The sequence below is a fragment of the Ictalurus furcatus genome, chromosome 15, assembly GCF_023375685.1.
Source record: "Ictalurus furcatus strain D&B chromosome 15, Billie_1.0, whole genome shotgun sequence".
Taxonomy (NCBI): domain Eukaryota; kingdom Metazoa; phylum Chordata; class Actinopteri; order Siluriformes; family Ictaluridae; genus Ictalurus; species Ictalurus furcatus.
The window spans coordinates 18117393-18138172 of record NC_071269.1 but is presented as its reverse complement, the minus strand read 5'-3'; the positions used below and the strand labels follow the sequence as shown (position 1 = coordinate 18138172).

The window sequence follows — 20780 nt, the reverse complement described above, 5'->3', positions numbered from 1 at the left end:
AAGTACCACCTGCCCTGGTGAGTTTATTTGACTGTTTACGGCCTTGACCTGAAGAAAGCACTTATACAGGATTAAGAAAATGAAGCAAAATGGAATCAAATTAATCTGATTTATTGGAAGTCAGCAGCAGACAGGTATTCTGTTAATGATTTCTCAATCCCACAACTCCACCTTAGAAAAAAAATCTAAAGTAAAAAGAATTTCTGTGGCCCAAGGCTCTTTGACTCTCTCTCTCTCTCTCTGCCTATTCCTGCTGAGGCTTCATTTTTGATTGTTGCGATTGCAGTGCCTTGTGCTGTTCAGCCTGAAGGAAGAGTGCGTTAGTACATGTTGGAGCTCTGAAGTATGCAACGTGGACAGCGGCCATCATGCTGCACTCAGACACAAGCTGGAGCCAAACAAAGACAAGCAAGGTGTTGGCAGAAAGATGCATGCTTGTTGCTGTTAATACTCTATACAGGAATAGAAAACAGTGTCTACAATATGTACAAGTTCCTGATATTCTAGATGTCCGTGGCTCTGTGATATCCAGATGGAGACTCAACTTGGTGACCTTGTTTTTCTTGTTTTTCTAATTGAGTAGATGAAAACTGTGGGACAGAGAGAGTTAAGTTCAGGATATTTGAATTTGAGCATGCCCTCTCAGGTACCTAGCTTTCTCCTAAGTGATACTTACTTAATTACACACACGCTTGAACGCATACATGCATAATCATCTCTCGCGCTCTCTCTCTCTTGCTCTCTCTCTCTCTCTCTCGCTCTCTTTCCCCCCCTACCTGCCTGATATCCACTTCCAAAGCACTACTGTTGACACACAGGAATTCAGACCTACACACACACACACACACACACACACACTCTTAGACCAGGAAGATTCTCCCCAAACACACCACAACTCGCTCCTCTCTCCCTCTGACTGAGAGAAAAGGAATCCAGAAACAGTGGACTCGAGGATTAATCTTCTTTCTCCCTGAATTGTTTTTGGTTTCGAGAGGGAGAGAGGGCGCTAGGAGCAAAGAGAGGGAAGAAAGCTGGGAAGAAGGCTGTGCATTTTAACTAGATAAGACAGGCAGCAGTTGTGTTTTTCATGTTTTATGGCTTTCTTTGTGTGCTGCTGAGCTGCAGATCAGAGGTTGGGAATTTTGAACTGAAAATCTTGACTAGCTTCCAGTGTCTCGTACGTGTGCCTGGTGGGAAACATGGAAAAAAGACCAAACTGAGAACACGAGGCAGTCATGGACACCACTGTGCTTCAACCGGACGCTTCAATGGACTGGATTTGCACGCTGGTGGTGGCCAAAGACCATTCCAGGAGTTACTGACGACTTTCAGGTACATCCTTTGCATCCGTCTGTAAAAGTGTTTTCCACCAATGTTGTAATTGGTGTAATTGTATGGTAATATTATACTCAACAGTTTTCTTATTATGCTCATCCAATGGTGCTAGTACAGTGATAGACCCCACCTCTAAATTATTCCAGTTTAAGGTTAATACATTTGTTTCCCTCGAGGCTTGGGCTCAGGTCCAGTAGGACTTGCTTGGATAGGAAACAGAGACACTGCCTTTCAGCCATTCCGCTCAGCTAGCACGTACGATCAGACGCCAACAAGCCAGCTTGCAAGCTTGTTGTGTTTGCATAGCTAATGATGTGTTGGCTATGTGTGATGTGGAGTGCTGTGCAGAGCTGGAACAGCGAGTGTGCAGCTGGAGAAGCGGAAGGCAGGTGAGTGCTTGTCCAGGACACGCAGAGAGGAGAGCTGTAAATAGACCTGAACATAGCAGCATGGCGGAAGAGTCTTGAACTTGCTCTTTGTGTCCACTGCTTGAAAGGAAGACATGTCTAAGGGTTGTCTTTAGGGTTGAAGTCTTTGCTTTATTTATGGTTTTTGATAAACGTTCTCTTCAGTTTGGTGGATTGCAATTACTGCCTTACTACAGTCACAGTCAAATGGTGGTTTAAGCTGAAGTCTGTTACTACTGATGATGACTACTTGATGATTGATAAGTGAGTCTCAGAGAGTTTTTGTCTGCCTGCTGTGTTAGGAACTAGTATATTTTGAGGATGAGCAAAGGGACAAGCTAAGCTCCCTTTTTACTATATGTGTGATGGGTTATGACACTTATTTACTTTCAGTGCTGTTTTTATTACGCGTTTGTTTTTGTCCATGTGCTTATGTTGAGTGGATGATTGTAGTGACCTGAAGAAAAGCTTTAAGTGCTACTTCAACTGCTGGAGGCTGAACGAGCATTTTCGAATGACGCACTGAGTAAATTACAGCTATGTGAAAATTGTGCCACTTCAACTCCCTTAATAATCCTTGAGTGCAGCTTAATACCTTTAAGTTCAGCCTGGAGATAAATCATTTGTGGGATATGTTCAAGAGAGGACAGGAAATAGTATGATACAAACAGTATCAGATCACAATAAAGTCTTATTCATCCTCTTTCTTTGTCTGTATTGCTGCTTTGTCATATCAGAGCCACTGTAAGAGAGATCTCCGTTGCATTTCTGGCTGTCTCAGCGCCTCTGTTTGTGTCCCTGTTGAATGGAATGATATCAGGTGCCTTTCGGGCTCCCAGGCGAGATCTGCCATGTAAAACAGACGAATTGTGTAATGAACCCGTCTTTCAAAACTCCCCATCATTAGAACACTGCAGACAGATAAAACCAGCTATAAAGAGGTCATCCGAGATGATCACATTATGTGACCTGGACTGGTGTTAAGAAGCAAGAAGTCAACTTTCTCTGCTCGAGGTGACAATGAGAAATATGGGATGGATCCCTAAGGGCGTGCTTAGTTTGTTTTAAAATATTAACTCTATAGAGACAGTAAACTAGGCCAGTCTAAAGGAACAACAATGTCGTGCCCAGCCGTGCCAGTTTCTGTTTGTGTATGTGACTCAGGGGAGGCTCAGAGTCTTACACCATTTACTCACTCTCTCATGTGTTTGTCTGGCATACAGTAATGTCCCCTTTAAACCCAGCTCGTTACATCTCAGGAGCAGATGTGGGAAGACAACCGTGCATAATGGACAGGTGGCTTTCCAAAAGCACGAAGTTCAGACATGACTTCGTTAACACGCAAAGCATACATCAATGTAGCCCTTCATTATCTTAAAGGTGTAGTTCAACCAAAAATGATGAAGTTGAACAGGTAAGACTTTTTTTTGGTGGTGGTGGTGGTGGTGGTGGGGGGGGGGCAGTTAATGCCGACATCTACTACTTGCTAGTGTTTTTCCAGTGTTTTTGTTTTTGTCTTTTGAATAATTCTGCCAGTTAGAACATAACAAAATAACTAAGGCAACATTATGAAAACTAAAGATGTTGCAGAAAAGTTGTCAGAACTTTTATTAACATTGTGTAAAATTGTCTTACAGGGGCACGGTGGCTTAGTGGTTAGCACGTTTGCCTCACACCCCCGGGGTTGGGGATTTGAATCCCACCTCCACCATGTGTGCGTGGAGTTTGCATATTCTCCTCGTGCTTCGGGGTTTCTTCTGGGTACTCTTGTTTCCTCCCCCAGTCCAAAGACATGCATTGTAGGCTGATTGGCATTTCCAAATTTTTTCGTAGTGTGTGAATGTGTGGACGATTGTGCCCTGTGATGGGTTGCCACCCTGTAAAGCGGATGGATGGATGAATGGAAATACTTTACTAATACAATACTTTGAAAAGTTTATAGAGCTGAAACATTTTGAACCGTTCTGCTAAATTGTTAGCAGGGATTAACCTTATAAAACATCAAACCAAACATATCTTAGCTGATCAGTGACATAGACTTCCTTTACTTCTTATTTACTTTAGTCTTATAGCTCTTGTACAAAACTAAAGAAGCAAGACACCAAACTTGTCTTTTAGCCTTATAGCTCCAGTACAGAACTAAGTATGCAAACTTCGGACACCAAACCAAACTTGTCTTGGCTGATTGATTACATTCAAGGTCACCTAAAATAATTTTGCATCTTTTCGGATGACCTAGATCGTCCATTAATTGTTAGCTACTGTATTAACTTCATAGCTCTGGTGCAAAACTAAAGAAGCAAACTTCAGATACCAAAGTTGACTTTACAGTCAAGATCACCCAAAATCACTTTTAGTGATATAGACCTGTTAGTTTTAAGCAAAATTACACTGCCAGTGCAGAAATAAAGAAGTAAACTTCAGACATTACTGATTGATTTACTTTCATTCTTGCTTAAACTATTTGCTTTAATTATGTGTCTCCACCCTGAGCCATTGCACATCCCGTGACAGTTATTGTGACTGTAGGAATTCGGTTTTAATGCAGCATATCTGTTTGGCAAGTCCTGTCTGATTTATAGTTTAATTTACCTCCCTCTTCTCCCTCTATCCCTCCATCTCCTCCCTCCTCTTCCTTCATCTCCTCCCCTTGTGGACTCACTTTGGAGCACCTGCCCTATCACCTGTCAGTCTGAGGAAGCAGCCTAGTTCTGGATCTGCACCTACATGTACTCGGGCTGCAGATTTGCTTAAAAAGGACGCTGTGGGTTAATTATGGAGCCTCCACCCTTCTTCCCTCCCCCTCTGTCAGTCCATGATTTTTGGGTCAGCGAGGCTACAGAGGCTGAAAGAGGCCCTCAGGGGTACCTGGCTTTGTTGCTAATGCCATTTCACTCAACTCTGTTTGCCAGGATTATTGTTAATAGCACACACAGCGTTGCCAGAGCTCACCTGCAGAATGAGTAGATGGTGAAGGAAGAGGAGCAGGACCATGGGGGGTTGGAGGGTTTGACCTTCTGAAGCCTCACCTGGGGCGAGTTTCTGTGGAACCAGCGACCAGGATGTAGCCACACAAAACGGGGCCTGTTGTTCTGTTGCATGAGCTGAGGCACACAAGGCTCTGTGTTCGTCTCCCACCGCAGCTTGCTGGGCAATTTGAGTGGAATGACAAGAGCTTAGTTATTTGGGGAATGCAGAAAGTGTCTGCATGTGTCTGAGACCTTTGTTGGGAACAGGGGTCGGGGGGGTGGGGTGGTTTTCGGAGACTGCTCGTGGAATTGAACTTAATTTCTTACTTACTGTCTCTCTGCCTCTATTGTTCTGCAGACATGCCAACATTCACACATTTGTATGTGTACAAATACAAGTTGTTAACATCGGAGTACACTGGTATGAGTTATCAATCAAAAATATGGCTTTTATTCCCCCCCAATAAAAACACAGATGAGCCAAACGACATATGAATCTGGAATGACTGACAATTGCGTAGCTGTTTTGTCAAAAAAAATCTGTGTGATATTAACTGACACTTCTTAGAAGCCCCTCCCCTCCCCCGTCTTACATTAGTAAAGTTTTTGCCAGTGACACGAATTTCCTGCTAGGAAGATAACGGTTTTGAGTTCATTAAAGTGAAATAGAATACTATCAGTGTATGATCGACTATGTTCAATGGCACTTTTGGTTTATTGAAGGAAAAGGAAAATTTTGACCATAAACAACCGCAAAAATGTGTGCCCATTAACAAACCCTCACCCAGTTCTCTTCTGTGGGACTACGCATTGTTCCTCTTCAGGTTTGGCAGGTCTGCTTGTGCAAAAAAACTCACCTTGACCCACTGTTCCAAAATGTATAGATTATAGAGCATACCTGCCAAACAGCTGAATCGTTATTGCTCATCATTTATTGCTATTCACCCTCTCATTAAAGCACATGCAGCTAATCTCATGCTCCATTGCTGCAACTGATGTGTTTCATTTACACACACACACACACACACACACACACACACACACACAAAAGGCAGGATGAACAGAATTTTCTGTTCCCTCCGCTCCCTGTACTGACCACTATTTGAGTGAATATCTTATGAGTTTTTTTTTTGTTCATGTCCCTATGTGTGTGGGTTTATCTTTGAAAAGCGATCCTCCATAAGCCTGCAGGTATGTGTAAAAGGCCCATCCCTGGCTCACACCTGTCTAGCTCTGCAGCCTGCAGGCTGTTTCAGGCTCTCATTTGGCCAAGTCCCATCACATCTAATATGATACCGTGCAAGCCTCGCTCAGGCACTTACCTCGGGAATGACTCTGCGCAGAGAACACGCAGCTATCTCAGCAAAGCCGTTATTGTGTAGTCGGCTTTCAAGAGGCTTTTGAAAGACCTGTGAGTGTCACGCACTGGTCCATGTTTAAACACGAAAAGCCAAAGAGACGTGATTTTGTTTTTTTAACCACAAACATTGTTACCAACACAGAACATAAAGAATACTTCATAGCTGTCTTCAGAATACTTCAAGCTCCTGTTTTAATATTCACATTTCATTCCTTAACGTCTCAACTCTTGGATCATCTTTACTGAATGTAGCCCAAAATCTAAAGAAGAGCTCTTGGGATGGTCAATCTCAAGGTGTTTTCAACAAGCCGATCACATTTCAAAACAAATAACCGTGTGGGGCTTGTTCCTACCTGCCTCTGTCCTGATAATTACCTGGAGGGGGAGGGAAAATCTTGGCTCAGTTCACTAGAAGAGCTGATAGCGATAAAAAAAAAGGACGTTGAGTACAAATGAATTCATCAGAAGTGGGTCATTATCTCACTGCATCATAACTATGGTTTTCAAATCTAAGGTCTGTTAATCTAGCGAACATCTGCAGGAAGATTCAAAGGCTCTTATCTACAGTAAAGATGACAATACTCCAATTAGGAGGAGGTAAAAATAGGATTTCTTTCATAGCTGCCAATTAAAGAAGTTTGGGAACATACTTTTCAGTAAGTATTGGGATCATGGAAATGTGATTAATACTAATTCTACTACTTAGATTTTGGACCACTTGGGTTCAAAGGCCTCAATTTAACTATAGTGTTAAAAAAATCACCTAAGCTTAATAAAAAATAAATAAATAAATAAATAAATAAATAAAAACAGGCCTGTGGTATGCGCATTTATTATAATTAATTATACATACTTATATTAACAGCTCAGCAAAGTAGGCTTACTTAATACCTATGCAACTGACTGCTTTAGGAAAAACGCAACAGCTAGGCTAACCCTTTCATGCATACATTATTTTAAAACCTTCAAATTTAAGATGCATCAATGTGTTTATTTATTTATTTATTACTTCAAATGACATGTTATTCAGTGTCATTTGCATTTCTTCTAAATATGAACTATATTAAAAAGTGAATGGATTGTCTATATATAGGAATACTATGAGTAAAAACAAAAAAAGGATACAATTTTAAACCGGAAATCAAAACAATCTTCCAAAAATGGTTAACAATCAGGTCTAAAATATTTCATTTGGATGACAAAACGATACAAAATATCATTTTTGAATATAGCATATTCTTTACCATACAAAATTTATTTACACAGTTTTAGACTGTTGCATGATGCAACTAATTTCAGAATTAAAAAGAAGCATTTCTGAGATTAAAAAAAAAGCTGTCCACTGGAGTCAAAAATATTTTTTCTTAATTTTGGATTTTGTGTCGAAAGTTTGTAAAAATATACCAGAGACACTGAGAATGGCAAATAGTCTAGAGAACAACAGAAATCAGGATAATGAATTATGTTAAATTACAATAATGGTCTCAAGTGTTTTGGAGGTGATTTATTTATTATTTTATTTTTCTAAAAACCGCCTTACATTGAGTTTCCATAAGCATGGAAATTATGCACGAAAGGGTTAAACGTTGAGGCATCACTGACTAATTTATGTAGCTATGAAATACTATAAAATAATGAAAAAAAATTAAAAAGTACTTGCATAGTTGTGAAAAAAAAAATTAGTGCAATCAAGCAGCACTAAAATAAATAAATACATAAATAAACGAGGGACTTGAAGGATCAAGGAATGTTAAAACCATTGCACAGGCTGTACAAACAGTGGACAAGATGTGATACTTTTTGGCAATGAATGTATCATCAACAAACAAACATCCTAATCACATGATATTCATACAGAAATCTGTCTGAAATTTGTCACTCTAGAATTTTATTCTTAAATAAAATAATGGAATTTACCACACTTTTCTGTTCTCTAAAATTTTGGGGGGCTCATAACTGTTTTTTTTTTTTTTTTTTTTAATTTTTATTCCTCTTTCTACCATTAACACTAACTAAAAATTGTCTCTACTCTTCCCCATGTTCAGGTATCAATGTAAAAAAAAATATTATTTTACCATGAAAATTTTATTTTATTTTATTTTATTTTTGGCAGATACATACATCTGTATGTGTTTTTTTGAGAGGCGTGTGTAGAGCTAGACTCTGGGTTGTCTGTCATCATGATTTATCACATAAAACATATAAATGGATTTAAAACACAAAGGCTTTATCAGAAATTATTGACATTTCCATCAAATTATATTACTGGAGCTTAGCTCTGCTCGCTGTTCACATAAACTAAAGCCAGTTTAAGATTACAGCAGTCTTTCAAGTCAAATACTACTTGTCTCACTGTATGAGATGATCCCATTAAAATCTTTGCTAAGTTCTATAACATAATGCAATAACATGTTCTCCGTGTTAGATTATATGTTGAAGATCCGCTAACATCATATCATATCATCATATCATGAGATCATATAGTCAATCAGGTTGATCTGGGTTCATACAGAAGAAGGGTGTTGCATTCTTGAAAGTAAACTTGAGGTAATAAGGATACTTTTTGTCCATAAGCATTTTGCCACTACTATATTTGTAGCCATCAAATTGATTTCCAGGTTTTGTGCCATTCTACATCATCCTCCCATTGGTCACTTTTAGACATGTCTTGTGGTTACACTGAGATTTTACTTAAAATTTTTTTGACACTTTGCCTTCAGCTGTTTTTGGTCACAATGACATTATATGGACGTTTATTACAGTAGAAAATTATCATGGTAAGACTCAAATTTAATGTGCTTTGTTTGCCAGAGTTTGCCTATTTTGTCTTCCCAGATGGTCTGAAATTGTGGCATTGTGCCATTAGAGTGGCATAGCACTCCTTTCCAAGGTGATGAAGAGGCCAATCTAAACACAGTCAGAGCAGTGAAGTGGAAAAACAATTCCGACACATGCCTTAGGTCATATTCACTTTCACTAAACTACTTACCTGCTCATTTGTTAATTGGGTTTTATTTCCAAACTGCACTTCAAATGCTGTGTGTGTGTGTCCTGTGTCTAAACACACTCCTATCTGACAGGGAATTCCCAGCACAGGCAGCAATCTTTGTGTTTACATGTGATAGTGGCTCAGAGGGCCATCTGAGTTTGTTTTACGATGAGGTCATTGGGTCAACAATGGTGGAAAGTGACTGGCATGGACATGGGAACACCAAGGCATGTTTCAGTAACTGGACTGTCTCCTTTGGGCAGAATCTGTCTCTCACCATCTCTCAAGTGTTGCAGGGTTGTGTGAGGGTGATGCAATATAAAGGGTTAAGCTAGGAATTCTGTGACTGTCATGGTTGAGTAAGTATAGGAAGGCCTCAGGCTCTAGGGGAGATTCTGACCCCCTCCAAAATGTAAACATGGCGAGCTTTACTCCCAGCAGCTCATGATCACCGTGTCGGAGGTGAAGTCCATACCTGCTGCAATTAAAATCCACTACTCTGCTCTTATCATAGATAAGGGTGGCTTGTAATTTAGGCGAAAAAATCCATTACTTACGATTAGACATGCATTAAACACATTAAGAGAGCATGCATTAGAGTTGCTTATTTAGCTTAGACTATGAATTTCAATTGTAATCACAATTAAGTATTAGCTTTTTGTGGAAAATAGTTTCTCCAGTCCTGAAAATTTCAATCCAGTCTGATAAATATTAACCCATTAATATCCAAGCATATTATCCATTAACTACTAGGAATTATTCAGTAACTACAGTAAAATAGTAATAAAGTCTGGACCCATTCATATGTCTTGATAGTTGTTTTTTTTTTTTTTAATAAGTATACCATTTCAATCATCCTGTCACTTGTCTTGCTCATTGCTAGCTAAAGTGTGTGTGGAGACAGCTCATCCTGAGCAATGTGCTCTCTGCAAGTGGAGAAGACTGCCTCAAGCTGACTGACCACCCAGACCCTGACCAATTAGAGCAGCTGTGTGAGCTTGGGTCAATGCAATATAACACACAAACAGAAGTCTGTGTCACCACACTGTTAGACCCTGCAACTCAAAGAGACACTCACTATGAGGGAAAATCCCTGAAATAGAGCAAAATAGGTGGCAGGAAGCTTGGAGACTTAACCAAGGATTAAAGTCCTAGAAGTGGTTTATGTGCCCATTTTAGTTTGTGAATAGTAGAATTATTCATTTCCCTCCTTATTAGTCTGCATATGTGCTGTCGCTTTAAAGACTAAAGACCAATTAAATTGGGGACGCTTTACAATAAGGTTCCTTAGTAACCCTATAACTATGCAAGAGCAAATTATGAACTAATGATGAAACGTTTGACGGTGCATATTTTATTACTAATGAATAAATATGAGAAGGACTTATTGTTCCCCCAGTAATTACCATCAGACAACATAAATGAATGTAGAGATAAACTAATATAGTAATGGCCAAGAAGAGCCATACTAATGCATCATATGTGGCCTAAAAATATATTAATGCAAACAAAGTAGACTTGGAGACCAACTTGTGAAGAAAATAAAACAAAACACAACATCATGATTAATCGATTAGACCCAGTTTAAGTTTGCTTAACATTTATACAAAGGTATTAGCTTACATAATGGAGCAAAGGTTTAGGCTTGTTTTATACAGAACTGCCTATAAATGGTAAACTATTGTTAAGGAATTATTCTTTTGCTTTGACTGTCTAACCCTGCATTAATATTTCAGAGGTAGCTTGGCTTGCAACTATTACAACGATCACAATGTTTAATTTATTTTTTATTTTGGACTCCCCATTAGAGGTTTAGTTTATTCACTTCTGTCGTATCCAAATTAGAAAATTACAGTTCATTTCCTGATCTATTTCTCAATGGCTGCCTTTTCCCTCAAGACGTATAGACTTACAAACCTTACATGACCTCGCTTAAGTCATTCACTTACACAGAACATTGGAGTCATTATTTTAGAGAGAGAGACCGAGAGAGACCGAGAGAGAGAGCAGAGAGTGCTAACAACATAAGCATGTGCGCATGAGTCATTAACAGGAATAATGTGTTAATATCTTGAAGATAGTCGAATATATCCAGTATTTCCTATTATAACATCACAATAAACCAATTGTATGCTTATAAAACCTATTTCTAGACCTTTGTTTCTAATTTCAAGCTTGAAAAAGTCTTGGTAGATAATTTTTCTCAGTATTTCTAGAAAGAAGCAACATTTTTTGCCAGTAGAATAAGAAAATCGAAAAATAATGCTTGAAATGTGTAAAAGCATCTAAAAAACTGGGTGAATAATTTCAGATTTGATTTCTAATATCAAATCTAATATTACATTTGGAAATATTAGATCAACTTTCTTTATCCAAGTTACTTTCACTTGCTAAGATATGATTTTATGCCATGTTCACCACTATGCCATGTTCCCTGCTGTGAAGTGGTATACTGTCCTTCATTTAGTACTAACAACCCAATTCATTATTCCATTTCAGATATTTACTATTAATTCAGGATGTGCTCTTGCATAGTTACTCGATTATAATTGTAAAGTGTTACTATGAAATCTGTTTCCTCTCCATGGCTGTGTGCCGTCTCCCATGTAAACTCCATATACTGTTGTGGATAATGCATAGTTTTAAGCGCCAACGTGACAATGAGCAAACACTCATTAGTTTATTGAAAATTGCATAGAAACCGATGGTATTTACAGCTGAGAAATCACGCCAGCCTTAACTGTCTGTGTGCGCTTATGCACGATGTCAGAGAGAAGAATTCTCTTCTTTAATCACAGCCATCATAAAAGGCCTGCCATGTCTCTATTCCTCTAGTACGCAGACACAGTGACTTAGAGGAGCCTAGTGAAATTACAGGGAAAATGAGAACACCAAAGAAATGTACGCAAATAACACCTTCAAAGAAAGGCAAATTATATGCTGTTTTTTTTTTTTAAATTGAAAACCATAAATGACAAGGCATTAAACTGATTGTATGGGAAAGGTATAAGCTAATAGGCTGTAATGTAGTGTGTAATGGAATTCATTTTGCTGTGAAGGTTTTGGACAGCATTAAACCATTATGTACTGCAAGATTATGCAAGATTTGATTTCATTTTATTGTATCTCACTGAATGCCAGCTTAGTAGTTCTAAAGTTTCTAGAGGTTTAATAATTAAAGAATGAATAAACTTTGGAAAAATCATATCTTAAGTGTACTCGGGCATGAGGAACCTTTGCACTGCAGTAATCTGTGGCTTTGAGTGGGTTTAGTTTACCGATCAAATCTCCACTAATTTTGAATTGTACTCAGTTGTGTGTGTGTGTGTGTGTGTGTGTGTGTGTGTGTACAATCCCAATCTGTTCCCACACCCTCTCAAATCTCCTGTGCACCTAACAGCCCTCTACATTTGAGAATAAAGAGATCCTTTGTTTGGCACAGGGAACAGGTAACCATTTGTGCAGTATGTGCTTTGTGTCGTGTGTATGTATGATTGTAATGTGTGTGCTGTGGTGGTGGAGATGGGTTTTTAATTGGCAATGAGTGCAGTTGAAGCAAGTGGACTATATTTTATGTTTGTCATGCCACATTTGTCCCAAGTGTGTCTTTGCATCAGTACCTGTGAACTAAAATTTCAGTCCTGGTAGAAACAAAGCCTCAGACAAGAAGAGAAAAAAAAATACACTCCTAGTTTCTTTGTATGTGGTAGTAGAGCATTGTCATTTTTCTTCTGTTCCACATAAGGCCCAGTTCACAACAGTCATTGTGATTGTTTTTGCATCCCCATGGTCTGTGTAAAATACAAGAAAACATACCTATATTTTTCAGTATCATGATTTGTTGAGATTTCTCACAAACAATCCAAAATATGAGGCAAAATCAACTGAATTGTAGCTTTGAATAATTTGAAATGAACCTAAAAAAAGTATATGCAAAAAGGTGGAAGGCAATTAGAAAGACAATTTGTTACAAATATTTATACCATGTTTATTAAGGGAAATGGGGAAACATCAAAAGGGCTGATATCATCTGATAAACATCTGAGCTGATATCAATTAGATTTTTTCCCACACTTAATATCAACTTATATATATTATTATTTTTACTTATGCATGTGTAGGCAGAACAGTCAATAAACATAGTACGCTTAGTATTCTTCTTTACCCAGATGTCCCTGAGAGCATTGTCCCAAGGTTTAAAACAAAACATATCTGCATTTTTTTTGGATTAACAAACACCCAAGGAAGGTTTGGGTCAATTACAGTGACACATAATAATAGCCAGGTTATCTTAGAGAATCTCCACTGACCTAGTTTGTTTGTACAAAACAAGGGATGTTTGTGAAGAAAAAAGAACGATAGGAAGAGAGTAACAGATCTTATAATGAGATGATTTTGACACACCCTTCAATTTGTTCAGCAATAGCACTCTGGACTCTGGACGTCTGCACGGTGTCTCTTGGCTGTGAGCTGGTGCTGCAGTGGCCATGCAGGAGTAACAGTGTCTGGGATGAACGTGGCAGAAGGAGAGGGAGGGGGATAAGTACAGGGGCTGAGAGTTGAGAAACCACACTCTTTAATTAAAGCAGGAAGACACAGCGCTGAAGCTCTGACAGAGCCCAACCAAGCATAGGGGGAGGAGAACAGTCTACTCTAAAGTTAGCTTTACACAGCAACATCAGGATGTGCACTGACAGATGGATGAGATGGGCTTTGGTGTGTCCAAGCCTGCCCTGGCAAGTGGAAATTATCCAGATGAATATGCTCTTCTGTGTATGAGAAAGCATGCTGATGGTTCTTATAAAATCTTAAAGGTTAAAGGTTCCCTCTAGGACACTAAAGCATTTTTCAGTGTGTCTCTCTTGGGGAACGCTGGAAGCTCTGTGTAGAGCATTTTACTTTCAGGAAATTTTGCAAGTAAAGAACTATCCAAAGAACCATTAAGGAACAACTTTTCTCATAGAGTACAGTATGACATTTAATTATTCAACATTCCAGTCAGTCTATAGCTGAAGCTGGGGAAACACTTACCAGGAGGTCTTTTTTATCATATACTGTATGTTAAATGTTGCATTTTTAAAACATTTGCTACAGTGATGATTTGTCCTGTAACTGATTATCTCTCTATATTTCATATCTCCCCCACAGCTCCCATGTGTCATCTAAGCCATGCTCCCTGGCTATGGATTCTCTCCTCTCCCTGACTTCCAGCCTCACCTCCACACGTTCTGTTGCCGAGGGGAGAGCTCTGCCATGTGGATCCCTGGTTCACCTGAGTCACAGGCTCTGAACAACTCTCAGGAGAACAGGCCTCTCCTGTGCCAGCACATTGCTGTGTGTCAGCAGGAGACACTAGCCTTCATTGACCTTCAGCAGCCTAAAACAAATGGTTTTTGTTCCTCATCATCGTTGGGAAGACGCAGTTCCTCGCCATGCTCCTCTGGCTTGCCTCATAATGGGCCTTCCTCGAACTGCTGCCAAAATGGAGAGAAACATGCAAACACAGCCCATGTGAAACTTGGCCAGGATGGACATGATGTGGAAGAAGTTCAGGATAATATCAGAGCACCCTGTGTGGACTCACTTAAGACAGACTCTGAAAAACTCTTACCACAGTGTAGTCCCAAAGATCTATTCCTTCCCCTGTTGCCAACGTTTGTGTCCAGGAACAGGGACTCTGTGGACTCTCAGCAGCCCAGCTCTCCCTGCTCTTCAGCAAGCTCAGATCTACAGAACCATGATAAGTTTCGTCTACAGAGACGAGCATCACAGGGATCTTCAAAGGAGAAGTCTATACGTAAGTGGCACCATAATTTAGCTACTTTGTGACACATTCTTGTCTTAGAAAGAAACTGTAGATTAAATTTTGTAATGCTTTAGTCAAATTTATGGCCTCTACATCTAAAAAAAAAAAAAAAAAAAAGTACAACAGAAAACCTATTTCCACTATTTTTTTTTCCACACCACTGTCTTATAATTTGAGCCATATTTTTTCCAGAGATAATTCACTGGTATATTTTGAATTCTATGAATTCCAAAAAATGATAAGCTTGTGTTGTTTAGTTACCAATCCTGCACCTTGTGTATCATGTGACAGGGCGCAAGATGAAGGTGTACTCACCTGACAGTGTAAGTGATGACTCTCTAAACAGTCCAGTACTCGAATGTGACTACCTGTTCCCTGGATCCTTTGAATCCTTCATAGAGGGAGAGTTGGGATTAGTGGGCTCCACTGTGCCAACATCCCAGAGCTCCAGCGCTTTGTTAGATTTAGATGAAGAACTCACCCTTCCTTCCACCTCTACCCCACCACCACTGGCTTTGGATCACCCAACTGAGGATGCAGCACTGGGGGAAAAGGCAAGTGAGAGAGGGATAGGAGAAGAGGAATTGGGGGATAGTGGGCATCTACAAGATTCAGCCTTCTTAGGTGGGCCCTCCCTGCCTCATGTGCACTCCCACCCCATGCCCCTGCCCCGATCCCGTTCCTCAGACCATGAGCGGCGACGATTCTCAGCCTCTGAGCTCATATCACGTCTGCAGCTTTCACAGAGGAAAAACTCTTTTTCCCTAAGGCTGGGAAAGTCGCTGTCTGCCCGTGTGACCTCCAGGGATCGTCACCAATCTGTAAACTCTGGTCCAGACTGTGAGTGCTTTCAAAACTTCTTATATCTCCACTCCAAACTAAGGCCTTATGGAAAGATTTTTCCTACCATTTAATATAGTGGAGAAGCCTTGTGTCAGTTTCCTTTTGGTCAGACACCCTTTCTGGGGTTATCATTCTGACACATGGATGTTACTCACCCCCTCAACCAATTTCTCTGTTTGTAGACAAACCCAACATCAGGCAGCGCCTTTCAGCGGGCTCAAGTGACAGCACACCACACAGCCCGATGGGATCTGCACCACCACTGCCCTCTGCTGACAGCACTCTGCCACAGCACAGGAGAAGCTCCAAGCTCAGGTGATCATCCTCCTCAGCCATCCTTCTTCTGAGTATCTCAACCACAGACTAGAATTATATCATTCAGCAAGTTGTTTTGTATTCTTATCTGCACAGTATGACAAAAGATTCAATTGATGAGGATGCAGACACCCCACTTCGAAGTCCCAAACGCCTGTCACGCTTTCTGCCTAGTTGTAAGTGTGACCTTAAGGAGTCTTAAAAAGGGTTTGTGATACTTGTAAGTACACATTTCTTCATCCTCCCTTTTTTCTATGTCAGTGATCCTGTATCAGGAGTACAGCGATGTGGCAATTAATCGTGAGATCCAGAGGCAACAGGGAGCCGAGCCTGGAATGGAAGATGACCGGACTGGGGACAGTGCATCCCCCAGCAATCTGTCTCCCTCCAGCTCCTTTCGTTCATCACGGGGCTCTGCCTTTTCCCTCTGGCAGGACATTCCTGATGTGCGCAGCAGTGGACAGCTGGACAATTTCAGCAATGAGGAGCGTAAACTGCAAGAGGTAATGCCAGTTCTGCGCTCAGCTATCTACTTTGATACCTAGGTACATACTACTTTTTGGACTTATATCGCCTTATATTCTTATCCGCCTTATCTCTCACTTCAGGCTAAGTTTGAGCTGGTGACAAGTGAAGCTTCTTACATACGCAGCTTGACCATAGCGGTTGACCACTTCATGATGTCTTCAGAGCTGAACGAGTGCTTGGGGGCTCAAGAGAAACAGTGGCTTTTCTCCAAATTGCCTGATGTCAAGGACGTCAGTGAGAAGTATGTAGACAGGAAATATGAAGTAAGCATGGTGGCTGTGATAGCTATAATGTATTTTTAGTGACATCTCCTTACATCTGTCACTTTATAGAACTCATTCTCTTCCTCTGTCTTTAAGTTTGTTACTATATTACCGCTTATTTTTTCCTGTTGATTTTTCCACAAGATTTCTACAGGATCTTGAGCAGCGTTTAGAGGCAGACATCTTGCGCTTTGATGTGTGTGATATTGTTCTGGACCACTGCCCGGCGCTACGGAGGGTCTACCTTCCTTATGTTACTAACCAGGCCTACCAGGAGCAGACGTACCAACGGCTTCTGTGAGCAGTTTTACTCTTTGAACCTTATTTATATGCAGTAGGGCAAGTGGGGAAACCATTCTGTCGTCATTGTGAAGTAGATGGCTTGGAGTTGACAGAAGCTTGAGCTGATTTGGGTAAAATGCCTTGGTGAAGGATACAATGCTTTTGGTTAGTGGAAGAGGACTTTAACTAGAGCACCTGAGCAGAGCAGGAGTAATGTAACTTTGATGCTCATCATAGGATTCAACCAGGAAGTAATCATTTTTCTTTTTCACAGACAAGAAAATCCTCGCTTCCCTGGAATCCTTGCCCGTCTGGAGGAGGACCCGATATGCCAGCGCCTCCCTCTTACATCATTCCTCATTCTGCCCTTTCAAAGGATAACACGGCTCAAAATGCTGGTGGAGGTGGGCAGCATATCCACTGACCAACTATTGATCATTTCTCATTACTAAATTCAGGGTATTTTACAAGAATGGTAGATATTCCATTTACAATTTTACTAAATCACTTCTACAGACCAAAATAGGACTGATTTAAACTTGTTACAGAACATTCTAAAGAGAACAATGCCTGGTTCGCGAGATGAGGACACGGCCACCAAGGCGTTTAATGAACTGAAAAAGGTAGAAGTGTTATAATTCTCTTTTAAAAATACAAACTTCTGATCCATTTTGAATTGGACAATGTAATATTTCAAATAACAGATATAAAGGGATGCTGAACATGCTATAAAGAGAACAATGATTTCCACTGAATAAATCTGATCTCATGTGCTGATACAGATTATAAAAGAATGTAACTCCAGTGTGCAATCTATGAAGAGGATGGAGGAACTAATTCATCTCAACAAGAGAATACACTTTGAGGGAAAGGTACTAAAGGATATACTATCATAAATTCCCTGGATAAATGTGGTACATTTTAAAAGTTATTATTTGAGAATATATATATATATATATATATATATATATATATATATATATATATATATATATATATATATATATATATATATAATCTACTCTCTCTCTCTTTAGATTTTCCCTCTCATCTCTCAGTCTCGCTGGTTAGTAAAACATGGTGAGCTGCTGGAGGTGGACACACAAACCATGAGCATATCCGGGTCAAAGTTTAAACTGCCTACACGTCCTGTGTATCTGCACCTGTTTAATGACTGCCTCTTACTGTCCCGGAGAAAAGAGTGAGTGAATAATGAATACGTGGCAGTGGGGGAGAGTGTTCGAAAGTTAGTAAAAGAGATTTACATCTGTTTTTTTTTTTTGTCTGAACATGTGGTGTGTTTTGTCCCCTCACCACAATTGGAGGGTTAGCAAAAGTCAGCATTTTCTCTAAACCACTTGCTAAGTGCTGACTGGCAATCAGCTAACCATTAGTCTGACACATAGTATAGTTTGTAAATTAGGATGGTTACACAGTGATGTTATTTCTGCTCCCCTGTAGCACATGGAAATTCATGGTGTTTGTGCATGCTAAGATTGGCGAGCTAAAGGTGAAGGACTTGAGTCAGAAGCTTCAGGGCATCTCAGGCTTCATCTTCCTTCTGCAGCTGTGTGAAGGACAGCAGCTCAAATATCAGATCCTGCTCAAGTCACAAACAGAGTGAGGCCTATATTCCATCAAACTCACAACCAAGTGTTCCTCGTACCTTGAGTACTGTGAGCTAAACTGATTATTTGCTTGATTGTATATAGTACTGTATGTCTTGTGTTTAAAAACAAAAATTCAGAATCTCACAAGCTTTCACATTTTGTTCAATGCGTTAAAACTGGATATAACAAATAAGCACAAAACTAAGCAAATGAGGAATTAGAAAACCAACCAACAAACAAGCAAGCAAACAAAGTTGATGTATTTGAGACACACATTAAAATTGTCAAGACCTGAATTTTAAATAGAACAAGCTGTATATTCAAATATCTTAAAATCCACATTGAACATTTTCAGTGACATACACGTTTTTTTTCTTCCTAGCCTTACAACTTCAGGTTAAGATTCTGCTGATTTTGATTTCACTTTCATCCTCTCATAGAACCTGATTGGATTTTTTTCTATTTATACCTTCTGATTTTATTGTAACTGGTAATAAAGTATTGACAGATTCTGCCATTGTGATGGTTTCTTCCACCAATTTCCAAACCATTTAACTGAAATATTGTCACTAACCTCTCTAGTTTATCCTAACATGCTGACTGACTAAAAAGTGCCTCAATTTTAGACTAATGGAAGATTTGATCTGTTAAATAAAATGAAAAGAAACCTTGTCAGATCCTGGATATTGTTAGCAGGCTTGATAATTTGAATCTGCACTGGCAGACTTTCTTGCTGGTTTTATAACCTTTCATCTCTGAACAGGAGTGGCAAACAGCGATGGATCACAGCCATGATTCCTCCTGATCCAACCACTGTGCACACTAGTGAAAATGAGGGTAACATCACTTTGACACTAAGTTTATTTCCAAATCATAAAAAAAATGGATGTATACTTGAAATTAAGATTTCAGCTCCGTGTTATATTCGTGCAGATCTATCTCAGGTTCAGTGCATTAAGAGCTACCAGGCCCAGGAACATGATGAACTTACACTGGAGAAGGCAGATATCCTTCAAGCTAAAACCATTACAAGTGATGGTATGACACAAGATAATGGATATTTTACACTTGTATATTTTAGATTCTTTCTTAGTTAATTTGTCTAAGATTATTCAGCTGACTGTAGGCTTTATGGAATTTGACAATTTTGACAATTTCCAATGGATTTTCATTGTTTCTTGCTTCTCAGGATGGGTGGAGGGGATCCGGTTGTCTGATGGAGAAAGGGGCTGGTTCCCCAAAACATACGTGGAGGAAATTACGAGTCGCAGCGCTCGTTTGCGAAACCTTCGGGAGAATATTCGCATCAAGTGCGTCACACAGAAACTAGAGGGCGAGCCTCCGTGAGGGCCTGTAAATATAGTGCATCCTTTTATTTAAACCCTTGGTTTTTGGAATGAGAAAGGCTTTAATTGATGTTACATTCTTAATGCTTTCAAACGATCAAAAAAGAGACCTGGATTTCCACAATAAACTTTGATTTCCACAATGGTAGGCACATATTTGCAGTAACATAGTTGCACATCAAAAAATTGTAATAGTATCGACTTTAAAATTTCTTTCTTTGTTCTTCATTGCTATTAGCATTTGTAGATATGTAGCATTTTTTTAAGGAATGGTTTGGGGAAATAAAATTGATTTACTTCCAATTCCATTTACCTCAAGTGGGGCTAATCAGACAAAACATGTTTGTTGTGGAAATTCTGCTTCTTTAATTCTGCCCTGGAACAATGAGGTTAAATCATCTTTCACATTCACCTGAAATGACATTCTTTGGCTTTGGTTGGCTAACTCATCCCACTGGTACATAGACATAGATCTCATAAAGTAGCAGACTATGCATACAATTCATATTTTAAATATATAAAACAAATCAAATGATTTAAAAAGGTTGCCACTAGAGTTTTCAGTGTTGTAGCTTTGTTTATTTTCCTAAATAACAGCACCACTACACTGTCAAGAACCACATAATCAAGTCTATTTGAGGTCACTTCACAAGAAGACATGCTCTGTGGCAATTTGTTCCTTTAACCATTTCTTTAATGTACACATTATTTAAGAAATGTGCCGTCA

At 39.5% G+C, this 20780-nt stretch overlaps 1 protein-coding gene across 3 annotated transcripts; it reads left to right on the top strand.

The window, feature by feature from the left end:
• The first annotated feature begins 350 nt into the window (after window positions 1-350).
• On the top strand, window positions 351-20780 carry arhgef19 (Rho guanine nucleotide exchange factor (GEF) 19). Of its 3 annotated transcripts, none has more exons than XM_053642709.1 (16): window positions 351-1332; window positions 14209-14857; window positions 15158-15706; window positions 15892-16024; window positions 16121-16200; window positions 16286-16527; window positions 16633-16793; window positions 16960-17112; window positions 17372-17501; window positions 17646-17720; window positions 17880-17969; window positions 18135-18298; window positions 18559-18717; window positions 19471-19544; window positions 19641-19745; window positions 19897-20780. In XM_053642709.1, the coding sequence occupies exons 2-16, from the start codon at window positions 14230-14232 to the stop codon at window positions 20052-20054; spliced, it is 2901 nt and encodes a 966-aa protein (XP_053498684.1). In that variant the 5' UTR covers window positions 351-1332; window positions 14209-14229; the 3' UTR covers window positions 20055-20780. The 3 variants fall into 3 exon arrangements, with proteins under 3 accessions (XP_053498684.1, XP_053498685.1, XP_053498686.1); XM_053642710.1 differs by lacking the exon at window positions 351-1332 and adding an exon at window positions 1340-1724; XM_053642711.1 differs by lacking the exon at window positions 351-1332 and having other exon boundaries at window positions 14499-14857; window positions 19620-19745.

Excerpts from the sequence above, each read along its gene's own strand:
- arhgef19 (XM_053642709.1), top strand. The coding sequence starts at position 14,230 with ATGCTCCCTGGCTATGGATTCTCTCCTCTCCCTGACTTCCAGCCTCAC. Across the intron at positions 15,707-15,891 it reads TGTAAACTCTGGTCCAGACT|ACAAACCCAACATCAGGCAG; the intron begins GTGAGTGCTTTC and ends CTCTGTTTGTAG. Across the intron at positions 18,718-19,470 it reads CTGCTCAAGTCACAAACAGA|GAGTGGCAAACAGCGATGGA; the intron begins GTGAGGCCTATA and ends ATCTCTGAACAG.